The 15,226-nt window shown below is 40.4% G+C and overlaps 1 protein-coding gene across 1 annotated transcript; it reads right to left on the reverse strand.

The window, feature by feature from the left end:
* Positions 1-1,087: 1,087 nt before the first annotated feature.
* LOC306843026 (chitin synthase chs-1-like) lies at positions 1,088-14,335 on the reverse strand (the record flags this gene model as incomplete). Its single annotated transcript, XM_079374266.1, has 17 exons — positions 1,088-1,642; positions 1,727-1,808; positions 1,891-2,108; positions 2,209-2,319; positions 4,175-4,239; positions 4,331-4,362; positions 4,508-4,892; positions 5,418-5,597; positions 5,763-6,047; positions 6,130-6,330; positions 7,789-7,930; positions 8,022-8,123; positions 8,222-8,396; positions 8,482-8,634; positions 8,749-8,838; positions 9,631-10,643; positions 14,327-14,335. 17 exons carry the CDS (start codon positions 14,333-14,335, stop codon positions 1,550-1,552), a joined length of 3,336 nt encoding a protein of 1,111 aa, XP_079230392.1. The 3' UTR covers positions 1,088-1,549.
* Between the last annotated feature and the right edge of the window lie 891 nt (positions 14,336-15,226).

Genomic DNA, 15,226 nt, shown 5'->3' on the forward strand with positions numbered 1-15,226 from the left:
TAGCACCTGTGCTTGGGCCCATCATTGTAGCTTATAGCTATATTTGATTGTGTGTCTGAATGGGAGCCAATCCCTTCATCTTCCATCACATTGTAAAAATCCTTCCCAGGAAATGTAAATTGGTATGGACTATGGAGGACTAACCCCCTATTAATAAAGTTTTGAAATTAGTTCAACAAGTACATATGGGTGCATTCAGGTGTCCACGTACTTTTGGCCACATAGTGGATAATATGAGTAACACTTACCGCTCACGTTTTTTTGATAATTCATGAATTTATGATGGAAAAGTAATGTAAAAAGAATGTTTGATTTTTTTAAAAATTAAAAAACATAAGGAACGTCAGAACATAATTAAAATTAAAAGGACATGTCAGTGCTGATAGTCTTGTGGGCAGCGCGTCGACATATAGCACCATTGGTGCTCGTCCCGAGTTTGAATCCCAGCATTAGGACCTTTCCTGATCTCGCTTACCCCCACCCCCACTTCGCTTCCTGTCACTTCCTGTCCTATACTAATAAAGTCAAAAAATGCCAAAAATAAATATTAAAATAAGGACAGTGCTGGCACCACAAGCGCTACCATCAAATTTGAAGTAATAATCACAGGAGCATTTGATAATAAAGCTTTATCATTTTCGAGGGCAGACTTTCTGACCATTTAAATGCCTCTTTGGGTTCAACAGATCAGTCAAAGTTGTGACTACACTCGCAAAATTCTGACAAAATCCTCAATAGTACTTCACCATCCCTATAAATTGATACAGTTCAAGATGAGATTGTGTGTTAATCCTGGGTTAACGTTCTTATTTGCAGTGTCATTGATTGGCCAAATTCAGCATGTGACGTAAAGGCTCTTGCTATCAATTTGTACTATTATTATTGTTATTTTAGCATATAAGTGATCTATAAGGGTTTTGTTTCATACTATTCAAGGATTCATAGAATAATGCTTGTTTTACCTCTTTTTTTACATCACATAAAACAATAAAATAATATAGAAGCAAGTATACTAGTATTCACACAAACTGAACTTCTGTTCAATAACATTAAAACTTCCTGAGACACTATGAGAGACATTTTCAAAAGAGCATATATCAATATAATTTATTTACATGCACTCTACAGTAAATGTGTTCAAAGATATAGATTACATTTTGTTTTATATAACTGTGAATTTAATGTTAATTTAGTGCAGTTAATTTTTGTAAAGAAAGAAACAAGGAAATAAAGAAATATAGTGGTATGGTATATGGAATGGAAATAATTAAGTAGAAATAAATAATATATTGGCTAACAAACTACAAATTATTGGCCATTTCTTGTAATGTCAATAATATTCAATGCTAATATTCAGTACTATGTAATTGATTGTGATTAGTTTAATTATTAATTTGCATATCATGTAATTAATTCATTAATTGTCAGGCCCAATGTTTTACACTACAACAGAGCATTCAGGTTTAAACACTAAATAAATATTCCGAACATTCTATTTGCACTGTTATTATCCACTGGACTATAAACATTAATTATTAAATGCAAAACATTATACTGAAGTTATAGCCCTAACAGATGGGTTCTTAAAACATAAAGCTGTGTCTGGCCCATACGTCTCAGGCTGGTGGATTGAGTCCAGGATCTGTGCGACATGATTGACATGGTTCATTAAAAAAAAAGCTAACATTTAAAATTTCATCATTTTGTTTGTGATCCATTGGCTCACCTGATGTGACCGATGTGACTGCTTTCTATAAGATTTAATTTCTGTGTCAGCATATGCCACAAAATGGATCAATGTGTAGATTCTGAAACAAAAGAACATAATCCATTAAAAAACGTCTGTTTATCAGTAATTGTGATTTGATTCTTGTGTGCATGTTTAGTTACCTGTGATAAAGCATTCCAACAAACTGCATTAACAGCAGTACTGCAAAACCCAGTAGAAACATCAGTGCGATTGGATCTACGGAAAACACTTCTGTTGGGTCATAAGTCCCATTGGGATAGATTTTTGGGACCTTTATGGAGACTGAGTCTCCAATCGCCTGAAGGAAGAAAGTTGCCACCAGCCAAAGTGCATTGCAGAAGAAAAAGACAAATGTAACCTGTATGGAAAAGTAAGGCAAAACAGCATGGAAACAGATCTCTACTGTTCCAGAGCAAATACTTTAGAACAAGACCACATACTATATTTCTTTTGCGTACCTTATTTCGAAGTTCTCTTAGATCATCAGCGATTTTTTCCTGTTGTTCTTTATTCTCTTTAAGAGGTTCCAGATATTTCTTCTGCAGTTCTTTCCAGAAATCGATTTCATCCTGCAACATGTGAAAAAAATGAGGAATTAAAACCTAATATTTAATATCTAATCAGCAACTCATAAAATGCATGACATGGTAAAAAACATTTAAAGTATACAGTTGACATATCTGCAGCGACAAAAGGCTCAAGTTAGAATGACCAAAAATTACTGTGGAAAAAAAAACATGCATTATTATGACACAAAAATACATGGCTGCTTTTGATTAATACAATAAAAAAAAACAACTAAATAATAAATAAATATTATTTAAATAAAATTATAATACATATGTATACATACACACACACACACACACACATATATATATATATATATATATATATATATATATATATATATATATATATATATATATATATATACACTGAATAAAATAATAAAAACAACACTTTTGTTTTTGACACAATGCCACAGATATATATATATATATATATATATATATATATATATATATTTTATGTAATTGGGGTTTTAGCTGTGACTTTATTGACTTTTTTATTTACTTTGTTATATTTACTACTTATTTTATTTTGATGCTGTAAAGCACATTGGTCAGATGCTGCATGACATGAATATGAATTTGAAACATTTTATTGGCATATTTGTTTTAAATTAACATTTTTATTCTTCCGCGAAACGATATAGTACCACGTGACTAACATTCAAACGAATGTACGTTAGTAAGACAATTTATAACATCTACATACAATACCTTATTAAGATCCTCTGCTTCATACTTGTCTGTCTCCATTTTTTTCTCTTTTAGCCAGTCTTTGAGAAGTTTTATTGCCCATTCTGTATTTTTTTGTGTGTTGGCTTCGTAGCTGTCATGCTCTATTTTGTCAAGTTCAGTCTCAGTAAGCTCTCTGTGTCTTGTCGTTGTTTGTTCTTCGTAGTTCAATTTTCGTTTTTTCGTCTTAATTGGGGAGCCATTTGAATCGTCCAAATCTATCCACTGTTCAAACGTTTTGTTTTTACCGTACATGTTAAAATTAATGTCGAAATTTTCCATTGTTAATTGTGGTTGTCCAGTGTTTGTCACAAGATGGCGCCAAACGGTAATCTTTTTTGGCGCGGAGGGATTATAAACATACAAGTAGTACCGGCTATGCGTTATTACTTTGGAGAGGTTATTATTTGAAAAGAACGAACCTGCAAATGTCCCAACTGACCAATCAGAATCAAGCATTCCAGAGAGCCGTGTAATAAATATGGTTATATGCAAGTTAATGAAATGCTTTTATTTTGTTATTCCTCATGAGACAGTTATTTTCATATTATTTGGAAATTGTACATTTAATATTACTCAACATTTGAAGTAATTTTCATTTGATCAGTTTTTTAAATGTGTTTTATTTCAAATTAATTTATTCGTTCATTCATTCATTTATTCATTATTGACAAAGAAACTGGCTTAATAAATGAATGCCAGAGATCACTTTTCCTTTGATCTGAGTTTTTACACGCTATTACCGCAACGCCTAGTATATGCGCGCACCACAAAATAACGTGGCGGCTAGAATGACTGTGTTTTTCAAAGTGGAGGCTGACCTGACCGCAGTTGGATTCGGACGGCAATTAAATCAACAACTACCCCCTGTATATGGTGAAAATAACTTACGTCCCCCTGAGAAACAATTACCGTCCGAATCGGGCTTAACACAGATTTAGACAGATTTGTGAACAATATTTGAGAGAAATAGGCCTTTTGTGCACGTAGAAAAAGTCTTAGATCTTTGAGTTCAGCTCGTGAGAAATGGGGGCAAAAACAAAAGTGTTGCGTTTATAATTTTGTTCAGTGTATATATATAGGCTATATTAATTTCAAATATTTTGTTAGCTAGACTTACCAAAGGCAGTGCAGATTCACCCAAAGGAAATTCGTAAGATTTCATCTGCAAATGCTCAATCCAAGCTTTTGGATGAAACATATGAGTTTTAATGGTAGTCAAATTCAATAAGTCTACATAGAATATTATGAAACTATTTATAGAAGTTACACTTACTTTGATGAGGACTAAGCTGGAACTCATGTTCCCTACAATACATAGGAATACAGTATTAGTTTTAGTTGTAGTATTAAAACACGCCTCTACGTAGTTACAATAGTTACAATATAAAATGCTCACAGATGGACTGAAGTGTCAGTGTTAAATTGTCCTATTGTGTGGACATGTTTTTACCTTTGTGTTTCCAAGGGAATTTGTGGCTTTTCAGTTTTTGTTATTTCTTCTGATGGTAATATCTTCTCACTCAGATCTTCAGATTTCAAGCATGGACATTTGCAGCATGTGGCATTCATGACCTTTTTCTTGATGGTATCGACTGCCGTAGTTTTAGTCTGGCTGCCGGTTTCACGAGTGCCCCACGTGACATTGTTCATGTTGACTATGGAGTAAATAGCTAGGAGTAGATACCCACTGGGAATGCATAGGAAGTATAACAATCCATAGATGACCAGTGAGAATTCCTGAGGGTGTAACGCTGCCGTGATGATGTACAAAACCACCATGCCGATGAGGAACAGACCACTGGGGGTCAGAAAAGTCTTTTGCTTCACTAAATCACCTATGAGAGTTGACAAGAGAAGAGAAAGTATTATAGATATAGGCTAGATCGTATTGCTATCTTTTAGAAAAAATGTGCAGTCTAAAAATATTGATGGACTAAAGTATACACTACTGTACTTTCAAAAGGTTGGGAATGGTAAGATTTTCTAATGCACCTAAGTCTAATGTACACTACCATTCCTAAGTTTTAGTAAGATTTTTTTTTATATATATTTTTGATTCTCTTATTCTCAGCAAGGCTGCATTTATTTGTTCAAAAATGTAATATTTTGAGATATCATTACATTTTAAAAGAACTGTCTCCTTATGTCTTTTAATGTTTTAATTTACTCCAGTGATGATTTTTTCTAATAATGTAAATGTAATTACTGTCACTTTAAACTTTATCAGTTTAATGCATCCTTGCAAAAGAAAAGTATTAATTTATTTTAAAAAAATCTTACTGTGCAACTGGAAAAGAAAACGACACTGAAAAGAAAACTTCTGATCAAACTAAAAGATACTTAAAGACAAAATTTTTTACCTATGATTGAGAGAATTGTTCCTGCCATGAGAAATGCATAGAGTACACTCATGATTGCTGCAATTTTAATCTGTGTGTCAGATTTCAGTTTGAAGCACAGGATGAGGTAGACAGTCGGGGGCACTATGGCCAAAGCTAGGGCTATATTTTCATCCATATTCAAGATGAACACAAAGCTTCCTGCAATATAAACAAAGCCCTTTAATAGATATTTTGGTCAAATGTAACTGTAAAAACATATCTTCCTTATGCCATACTGCTGAAACAGAATAATAAATCCAAGCACAAAATATATATATTTTTATTTTTTTATTCAAATAAATATTTCTAAACTGCTAACTTTACCTGATATCATGAGACAGATAGTGGCAGGGCCCAGGATGGAAGCTGCCATGCTGATAATCTGGTACAAGATGTAAAGTTTTGAGATTGAGCTGTTCCTCTGAGAGGTCAGTCCTCCTGAGCCCAAGAGGTCGATGGTGTTGGCCATGGTAGAGGGTCCCCAGCGTCTGCGCTGGTTGTAGAACTCCTTAAAATCCTGTGGAGCGTTGGTGTAGGCATCAGATGCTGCGTTATACTCCACCCTCCAGCCCTGCTGCAGCAGCAGAGTGCACAACCAGCGGTCCTCACCTGACATTACACCAACAGAGGGTGAATTACTTTAGTCTTAGTTGAATTGATATAATTTGTCAGAAGTTAACTTCAAGCAGACCTTGGTCATACTGGACATATTGGCTGGCTTCACTGGCTTTGGTTGTGTATCTCTTCATGACGTTGTCGTCCATGAGTGCAGCTCCTCTGAAAAGACTGAAACATCCAGGGCTGCACAGTACACAGCCGAACACGTGTTCTGCAGTCTTTTGCAGCCAGTGGCCTACCGCATATTCAAACTTCTGATACCACACCATGGGCCCTTCAATTATAGTGAAGAAATGACCTGATTAGTCTATTCAGCGCCCTTAAAATCTATGCATAAGTAGTCTCTAGTGCAGGGGTCACCACACCCGAGCGGTTTGCATGTGTACTGCACGTCAACTCGGACAACGACGCAGAAGTATAAACGAAAACCGACGCACAGCCTATGGTGTGGAGGCTACGGCATATGTCTGACCCAGAAGTATAAATCAGCCTCAAATCCGTGGTTTTCCTGTGGAATCGGGCCACTTTAACATTCTTTCCGTGGGATGTTTTTCATAAGCTGGTTTGCCAACCGACGTAAAACATCTAAAGAAGAAGAAAAATATGTTTTTCATGTCCGCGGGTTGAAGCAACCCAAATAACATGATATTTAGCCTCTGGACTTTTATCAGGGGAACCCTGCCAAAAAATTTTTATTTTACAAGAGCCAATCATGAACAAGAGCCAATAATGATATTGTCGGAGCTATTTAAAAAAAAAAAAAATCATAATAATTATTTTTAATAATTAAATAATAATTAAAATTATAATTTTTATTGCAACTCCATTCTAATTATTTTATTCTTTTATTATTATTATTATTATTATTTATTATAATTATTCTTCTCATGAATTATTAATGATAAAGTGAAAAGATGGCCATCTTTCAAACCATTTACAAATACAAAAACAAAAACATGCTAACAAAGCGGCATCTACACGCAAAAAGGGAGAGCGTCACCGATTCCATAATAAAACCAGAATCAACATTGGCTTGACTTTTCAGATGTGGCGAGAACTCCGAGATTTGTAAGGATTCAAAAGCAACCCAGAAATGTTTTTTCTTGCTTAACAGGTAATATATTTAATTGAAATGATAAATAGTCATTCAGCTCTCTAGCATCAGCATAAGTTCATTGTAATATTTGACCTTATCAGACTAGCAGTCTTAACGTCCAGTGTTAATGACTTGTAATGTAAACTTTTGTTACGTCATTTAGCTATTTCTTAAGGGAAATTTGATTTGGCCAATACAGATAGACCGCGTAAAAAGATACCTGCATTAAGACCAATCATGTGCTTATGTCTTTCACATTAGAGTTTAAAAATCTTGTAGCCAAAGGAATAAAATTCTTATAGCACTTGTATCTGAACCTTGGAAAGCGGTAACACCGACCTAAGTGGTTCGCATCCTTCATAGAGCACATGAGAAGGGTCCATCAGTTGGTCCATCAACAATCATTGTGTTTTGATTTAAAAACATCAAAGTTTCCAGTAAATCAAAACACAATGGCACCTGCTTAGATGACATCTTTTTAGATTTCCATGTGTACTCTGGTGCCACGAACGACCACATTTATTCGAGCAGATCCAACGTACAACCAAAACATTGTTATTCTGCAAGATGAATGCAGTTTTATTTTTAACTGCTACAGGACCAAAAGCCACATGATGTAGCTATAATATATCCAACCTGTGCCCGTGGGATGAATCCTGCCACAGGCAGCTCCAACCTCTGGGTAGAGTTTAAGTCTGTCGATTAACAGCATGACTGCTGACGGCTGGAAATCAGTGTCCCCATCCAGGGCCAAGATGTATGTGTTCTCACTGTCTTTCTAGGGAGCATTGAAAAAAACACACGCTGTAGTCAAAATTTCTGGCTGATATTGTATTAATCTGTAGAAAGTCTAATAATAAGCTACCAACCTTCAATTTCTCATCAAGGTAATCCAGTTCTTCACCTGCCTTAAGCTTTTTGAAGTACTGTCTGTTAAGTCTCCAGCCAAGAATGTAATACAAGTACATTATCTGCAAACACAGATGATTAGTGAAGTTGTGGGTATAAAAAAAAAAAAGAAAAAAAAAAGTATGTTTTTTTTTTTAACTGGATTTTTCATGAACCTTACCTGCGACCATCTTTTTTTGTGACGGATAAGTGTCTTGTCTTTGAGGTGAACCATCATCAAATTGCCTTTAGGGAGGGTGTATTCCAGCCGACCCCCATAAGGGGTGTTTATGATCTTCTGGCGTGGTAGTGCTGCCTTCTGTTTGAATGTGCATTGATCCTCTTCCATGAAAATGCTAATGTATGTGAAGTATTAGTAGATTAGTCTTGCACATAAGTTCTCAGAGCACATAAACAGATATAACTAAGGAGGATTCTTACGTGTAAACTTCTTTAATTACATCAACAAGTGTTTCAGCATATTCATTTGCATGCCTTCCATTATCAACATCCTTGAAAGCATCATCAAAATAAATATGGAATTCAAACTCGACATCACTATGTTCCTTGGTCTTGGGCCTGTATTTATCGAGCCTGGTAGTAAAAGAATTTTGCAATTACAATTCAATAATTATATAAAATATATATATAAAATTAATATATAAAATTAATAATTTTTTAGAAGTTGAGTAAGTGTAGTCTGTTTACCTGAACATAGAGATGATTATCTTCATCATTTCATCGTAGGTCTCGTGCCACATTGTTGCACACAGAAACACTCTGATGGTTTCTTTTGCACTGAGGAGTACATTTTAAATATTTATGTCATTAAGTCATTTCATGTTAAGAAATCCAAAGAAAAGTTTAGTCTTTCATTGTTTAACAGACTTGAAGTTCTCAGATATAGTTTTTGGAAGAATCTGATGAGATCTTTTGAAATAGGGCTTTATTGCAGACTTATTTTAATTGCAGGTATTTTGGTAAACGTGAGCACAGATTTAGATGTTGAATGCTTTTTAAAATCCAGAGGAGATACATGTGAAAATACAGGGGTCTCTTTCTCAGATGAAACCTCTAAGAAGTGGGGGATTTTGCTCTCCTTCTAATCTTACTAATGCCTTGGAGAAAGAACTATAACATCAAACAGATCTCATTTGTCATTTTTAATAGGAACACATTTACTGTGTACAATGCTTTAACTTAGAGGGGTTGATTTAAAGGGATGCACTGATAATAATAATAAAAGAATAACTCATACCAATAACAACATAATCATGTTATCCAGCTAATAACCAACATATGTAACCAAGATGTATTATTATTAGTGTTTAAAAGAGTGTTTAAAGATAGAATTTAAGTGAGATTTAGATGATGACAAAGAAATATAGATGGTAATAAATGGTTATTTTACATTTAGGTTTATACATTTTATATATGTAAATTATATAATATATAAGATAAAAATATAAATGTAAAAAAATACCATTCAACATTAAATATTAAATTTTGTTATGGATAAATAAAAATATTTAATATTGGCTGATATATTAATGATACATGTAACCATACTTAAAAAATAAAAACACTTACCACTTTTTCTCCTTGATTCTCTTTCTGATTTCAAAACGGGTATTTAGCAACATGGACTGTTCTAGAAATGCTCCTTCATACATGCGTCGCACAAACAGATCTTGGGTTCTTTCTATTCGATGGATCTTCAGGTACCAGATGTAAACCGTACTGAGCATGAGTCCCAGCCACCAGCTCAGAGCAGAGAAGCCCAAACAGGTCAGTCCCCCTATCTTCTCGTTAACCACAATGTCCCTGGTTTTCAGAGTTCTTATAGCATCCGTCAACATCAAATGCAGCCATGTGTCACTGGATTTTGGCCGAAAGGTCTCAAAACAGGTAGAAGTTTGATTTGAATCTGGGAGCCTGATTGATGTTGGAACCAAAAAGACTGCCAAAACTGTGATCGAGGCCAGGTACATGGGCAAGACGAAGCTGCGGTGCAGGGCGTGCATCTTACAAGCCACAACCACAAACCAGCGGCACAAGGCAGAGGATACAATCTGGATCACCACCAATGAAACGATGACTGTTTCAAAGACAAGTTTGACCGATTTCCATTCTCTACCTGACAGAGGAACGTAAGCTCCCACCACAGCTGACGTAACCAGGATTCTCGTCAAACTGGAGATGATGCAGACCACGTTACGGGACTGAGCGATGTCTTTGGAAATGTTGTCTAGAAATGATACAGCAAAGAGCGTGCTGTAGTTCTCCCACCAGTTCACAGAAACACAGATGGTCCCAATGATGGCAAGGCCAATTGATATATTTATCTCTAAGGAACTTTCGAATACCAAATAACTGACTGCAAAGAACACATAACCTGCGATGGTTAATAAAATGGAGCACATGGGGAGCATTATAAGCCACTTTTTCTCTTTGGCAAGGCACTCAGCGACCACCTGGAACACTGCGGACAGGATGCTCACGCTGTTTAGGATCATCACATTGGTGATAATGTCAAAGTGTGGCATGGCTACTATTGTTAGAACTGCTGTTCCCAGTGCTACCAGGAACTCAACACACAGAACCTGGAAGAAAGGTCAAATCAAAGTCAGAAAGGTTACGGCAATCATAATCAGGATCTATGCTGCCTATAACAAAATTGGAGGTCCCACTTTATATTAGGTGGCCTTAACTACTATATACTTGCATTTAAATTAATAATTTGATACAATGCACTTATGGTGTAGATGTTTTTATATTGTACTTACATTTAAAAAAAAACACTTGCATGCAATTACATCTGTAATTATTTTCTGTAATAACATTTATAGTTATAAATACACTCCTCCTTGAACTGCCACCTTAACGTGGTGGAGGGGTTTGAGTACCCGAATGAACCTAGGAGCTATGTTGTCCGGGGTTATATGCCCCTGGTAGGGTCTCCCAAGGCAAACAGGTCCTAGGCGACGGGTCAGACTAAGAGCGGTTCAAAAACCCCCTTATGATGGACAACATTCAGAGGACCATGACGTCGCCCGGTATGGCGCAGCCGGGGCCCCACCCTGGAGCCAGGCCCGGGGTTGGGGCTCGTATGCGAGCGCCTGGTGGCCGGGCCTCCCCCCATGGGGTCCGGCCGACGTGGGGCCGCCTTCCCGTGGGCTCACCACCTACAGGAGGGACCGTAAGGGGCCGGTGCAAAGAGGATCGGGCAGCAGTCGAAGGCGGGGGCCTCGACGACCCGATCCCTGGACACAGAAGCTAGCTCTAGGGACGTGGAATGTCACCTCGCTGGCGGGGAAGGAGCCTGAGATTGTGCGTGAGGTTGAGAGGTTCCGACTAGAGATAGTCGGGATCACCTCTACGCACGGCTTGGGCTCTGGAACCACACTCCTCGAGAGAGGATGGACTCTTCACCACTCTGGAGTTGCCCATGGTGAGAGGCGGCGGGCTGGTGTGGGTTTGCTTATAGCCCCCCAGCTCAGCCGCCATGTGTTGGAGTTCACCCCAGTGAACGAGAGGGTCGTTTCCCTGCGCCTACGGGTAGGGGATAGGTCTCTCACTGTCGTGTGTGCCTACGGGCCGAACGGCAGTGCAGAGTACCCGGCCTTCTTGGGGTCTCTGGGAGGGGTGCTGGAAAGTGCTCCAACCAGGGACTCCGTCGTTCTACTGGGGGACTTCAATGCCCACGTGGGTAGCGACAGTGACACCTGGAGGGGCGTGATTGGGAGGAACGGCCCCCCTGATCTGAACCCGAGTGGTGTTCAGTTATTGGACTTCTGTGCTAGTTACAGTTTGTCCAAAACGAACACCATGTTCAAGCATAAGGGTGTCCACCAGTGCACATGGCACCAGGACACCCTAGGCCGTAGGTCGATGATCGACTTTGTGGTCGTTTCATCTGACCTGCGGCCGTATGTCTTGGACACTCGGGTAAAGAGAGGGGCGGAGCTGTCAACTGATCACCACCTGGTGGTGAGTTGGATCCGATGGCGGGGGAGGAAGCTGGACAGACTTGGCAGACCCAAGCGTACTGTGAGGGTCTGCTGGGAACGTTTGGCCGAGTCTCCTGTCAGAGAGATCTTCAACTCCCACCTCCGGCAGAGCTTCGACCGGATCCCGAGGGAGGCTGGAGATATTGAGTCCGAGTGGACCATGTTCTCCACCTCCATTGTCGAAGCGGCCGCTCGGAGCTGTGGTCGTAAGGTCTCCGGTGCCTGTCGAGGCGGCAATCCCCGAACCAGGTGGTGGACACCGGAAGTAAGGGATGCCGTCAAGCTGAAGAAGGAGTCCTATCGGGCCTGGCTGGCTTGTGGGACTCCTGAGGCAGCTGACGGGTACCGACAGGCCAAGCGAACTGCAGCCCGGGTGGTTGTGGGGGCAAAAACTCGGGCCTGGGAGGAGTTCGGTGAGGCCATGGAGAAGGACTATCGGCTGGCCTCGAAGAGATTCTGGCAAACCGTCCGGCGCCTCAGGAGAGGGAAGCAGTGCCCTACCAACGCTGTTTACAGTAGAGGTGGGGAGCTGCTGACCTCGACTGGGGATATCGTTGGACGGTGGAAGGAATACTTTGAGGATCTCCTAAATCCCGCCGTCACGTCTTCCATTGAGGAAGCAGAGGCTGAGGGCTCAGAGGTGGACTCGTCCATCACCCAAGCTGAAGTCACCGAGGTAGTCAAGAAACTCCTCGGTGGCAGGGCACCGGGGGTGGATGAGATCCGCCCTGAGTACCTAAAGTCTCTGGATGTTGTGGGGCTGTCTTGGCTGACACGCCTCTGCAGCATCGCGTGGCGGTCGGGGACAGTGCCTCTGGGGTGGCAGACCGGGGTGGTGGTCCCTCTTTTTAAGAAGGGGGACCGGAGGGTGTGTTCCAACTACAGGGGGATCACACTTCTCAGCCTCCCTGGGAAAGTCTATGCCAGGGTACTGGAGAGGAGAATACGGCCGATAGTAGAACCTCGGATTCAGGAGGAACAGTGTGGTTTTCGTCCGGGCCGTGGAACACTGGACCAACTCTATACCCTCTACAGGGTGCTGGAGGGTTCATGGGAGTTTGCCCAACCAGTCCACATGTGTTTTGTGGATTTGGAGAAGGAATTCGACTGTGTCCCTCGCGGCGGCCTGTGGAGGGTGCTCCGGGAGTATGGGGTCCGGGGTCCTTTACTAAGGGCTGTCCGGTCCCTGTATGACCGAAGCAGGAGCTTGGTTCGCATTGCCGGCAGTAAGTCAGACTTGTTCCCGGTGCATGTTGGACTCCGGCAGGGCTGCCCTTTGTCGCCGGTTCTGTTCATAAGTTTTATGGACAGAATTTCTAGGCGCAGCCAGGGGCCGGAGGGTGTCAGGTTTGGTGACCACACGATTTCGTCTCTGCTTTTTGCAGATGACGTTGTCGTGTTGGCTTCATCAAGCCAGGACCTTCAGCAGGCACTGGGACGGTTTGCAGCCGAGTGTGAAGCGGCTGGGATGAGAATCAGCACCTCCAAATCCGAGGCCATGGTCCTCAGTCGGAAAAGGGTGGTTTGCCCACTTCAGGTTGGTGGAGAGTTCCTGCCTCAAGTGGAGGAGTTTAAGTATCTTGGGGTTTTGTTCACGAGTGAGGGAAGGATGGAACGGGAGATTGACAGACGGATCGGTGCATCTTCTGCAGTAATGCGGTCGATGTACCGGTCTGTCGTGGTGAAGAAAGAGCTGAGCCGCAAGGCGAAGCTCTCGATTTACCGGTCAATCTACATTCCTACTCTCACCTATGGTCATGAGCTTTGGGTCATGACCGAAAGGACAAGATCCCGGATACAGGCGGCTGAAATGAGCTTTCTCCGCAGGGTGGCTGGGCGATCCCTTAGAGATAGGGTGAGAAGCTCGGTCACTCGGGAGGAGCTCAGAGTAGAGCCGCTGCTCCTATACATTGAGAGGGGTCAGCTGAGGTGGCTCGGGCATCTGTTCCGGATGCCTCCTGGACGCCTTCCCGGGAAGGTGTTCCGGGCGCGTCCCACTGGGAGGAGACCCCGGGGAAGACCTAGGACACGCTGGAGAGACTATGTCTCCCGGCTGGCCTGGGAACGCCTCTGTGTCCCCCCGGAAGAGCTGGAGGAAGTGTCTAGGGAGAGAGAAGTCTGGGCATCCCTGCTTAGACTGCTGCCCCCGCGACCCGGCCCCGGATAAGCGGAAGAAGATGGATGGATGGATGGACATTTATAGTTGCACAGTTGACTCATCCCTTACACCTTAACCCACCCTTAAACCTACCCATAGCACCAAACCTGTCCCTAACCTTATCCATATCCCATCTAAATGGCAGCAAGTGTTTTGCAATACAATTAACACAATAGGTACATTGTACTTATTTTGGAAGTACATAGTAGTTAAGGCGACCTAATTTAAAGTGGGACCAAATTGGATATAAAAAAAATCACTAAGAAATTGCTAGTAAGTGATGGTAACAAACCATCGCAAAGAAACGACAAGTAAAACACTAAATTAAACATTAAATTTTGTATAAAAACGCACTCCAATAATCTTGATTAACAATTTAAACATTTTTACAGAGTATAAATCTATTCATTAAACACTCGTCACGTTTCTCTGGAGAAAGGGAACAAGGAGACAAGGAAGTCTTCAAATAACAATATCCTTTAATCAGAATATTCACAGGGAATCCAAACACGGAAGACATTCACGGATCGGAGTGAAGACAAACAATCCCGGACATTGGAGAGAAGGAAACACAGGGCTTAAAACTAGATAATTAATGAAACACAGCTGGGGACTAATAAACTAATCATGAGAACTAAACGAGAACAGGAAACTAACCAAATAAGGACATAGAGGGAGAAACTAGGGCAAGGAAGGCACATGGGGAGCAAAACAAAAAACAAGACAGGACAAATGTCAGACACTTGTGTTTGCTTACCCAAAAAAGAGTTAATTTCGAGGGCCTGGTTGCACTCTTGAAAATGAACTTCCATGTGCTCTTTAGCAGAAGGAGAACACTTGGCCCAACCAGAACAAAGCCAATCCCAAGTAGGGCGGTCGGTTTTTGTTCTGAACATATAATCTCAGTTTGATTGTTCCCAAATGTTATCAAAAGCAGAAATGATGTCTGTAAACACAAAAATGATCTTCAATCTTTTCTGTAATATTCAATAGCTAAGTGGATAATGAAAAGTGGAAA

This window comes from Barbus barbus, assembly GCF_936440315.1.
Source record: "Barbus barbus genome assembly, chromosome: 23".
Classification (NCBI taxonomy): domain Eukaryota; kingdom Metazoa; phylum Chordata; class Actinopteri; order Cypriniformes; family Cyprinidae; genus Barbus; species Barbus barbus.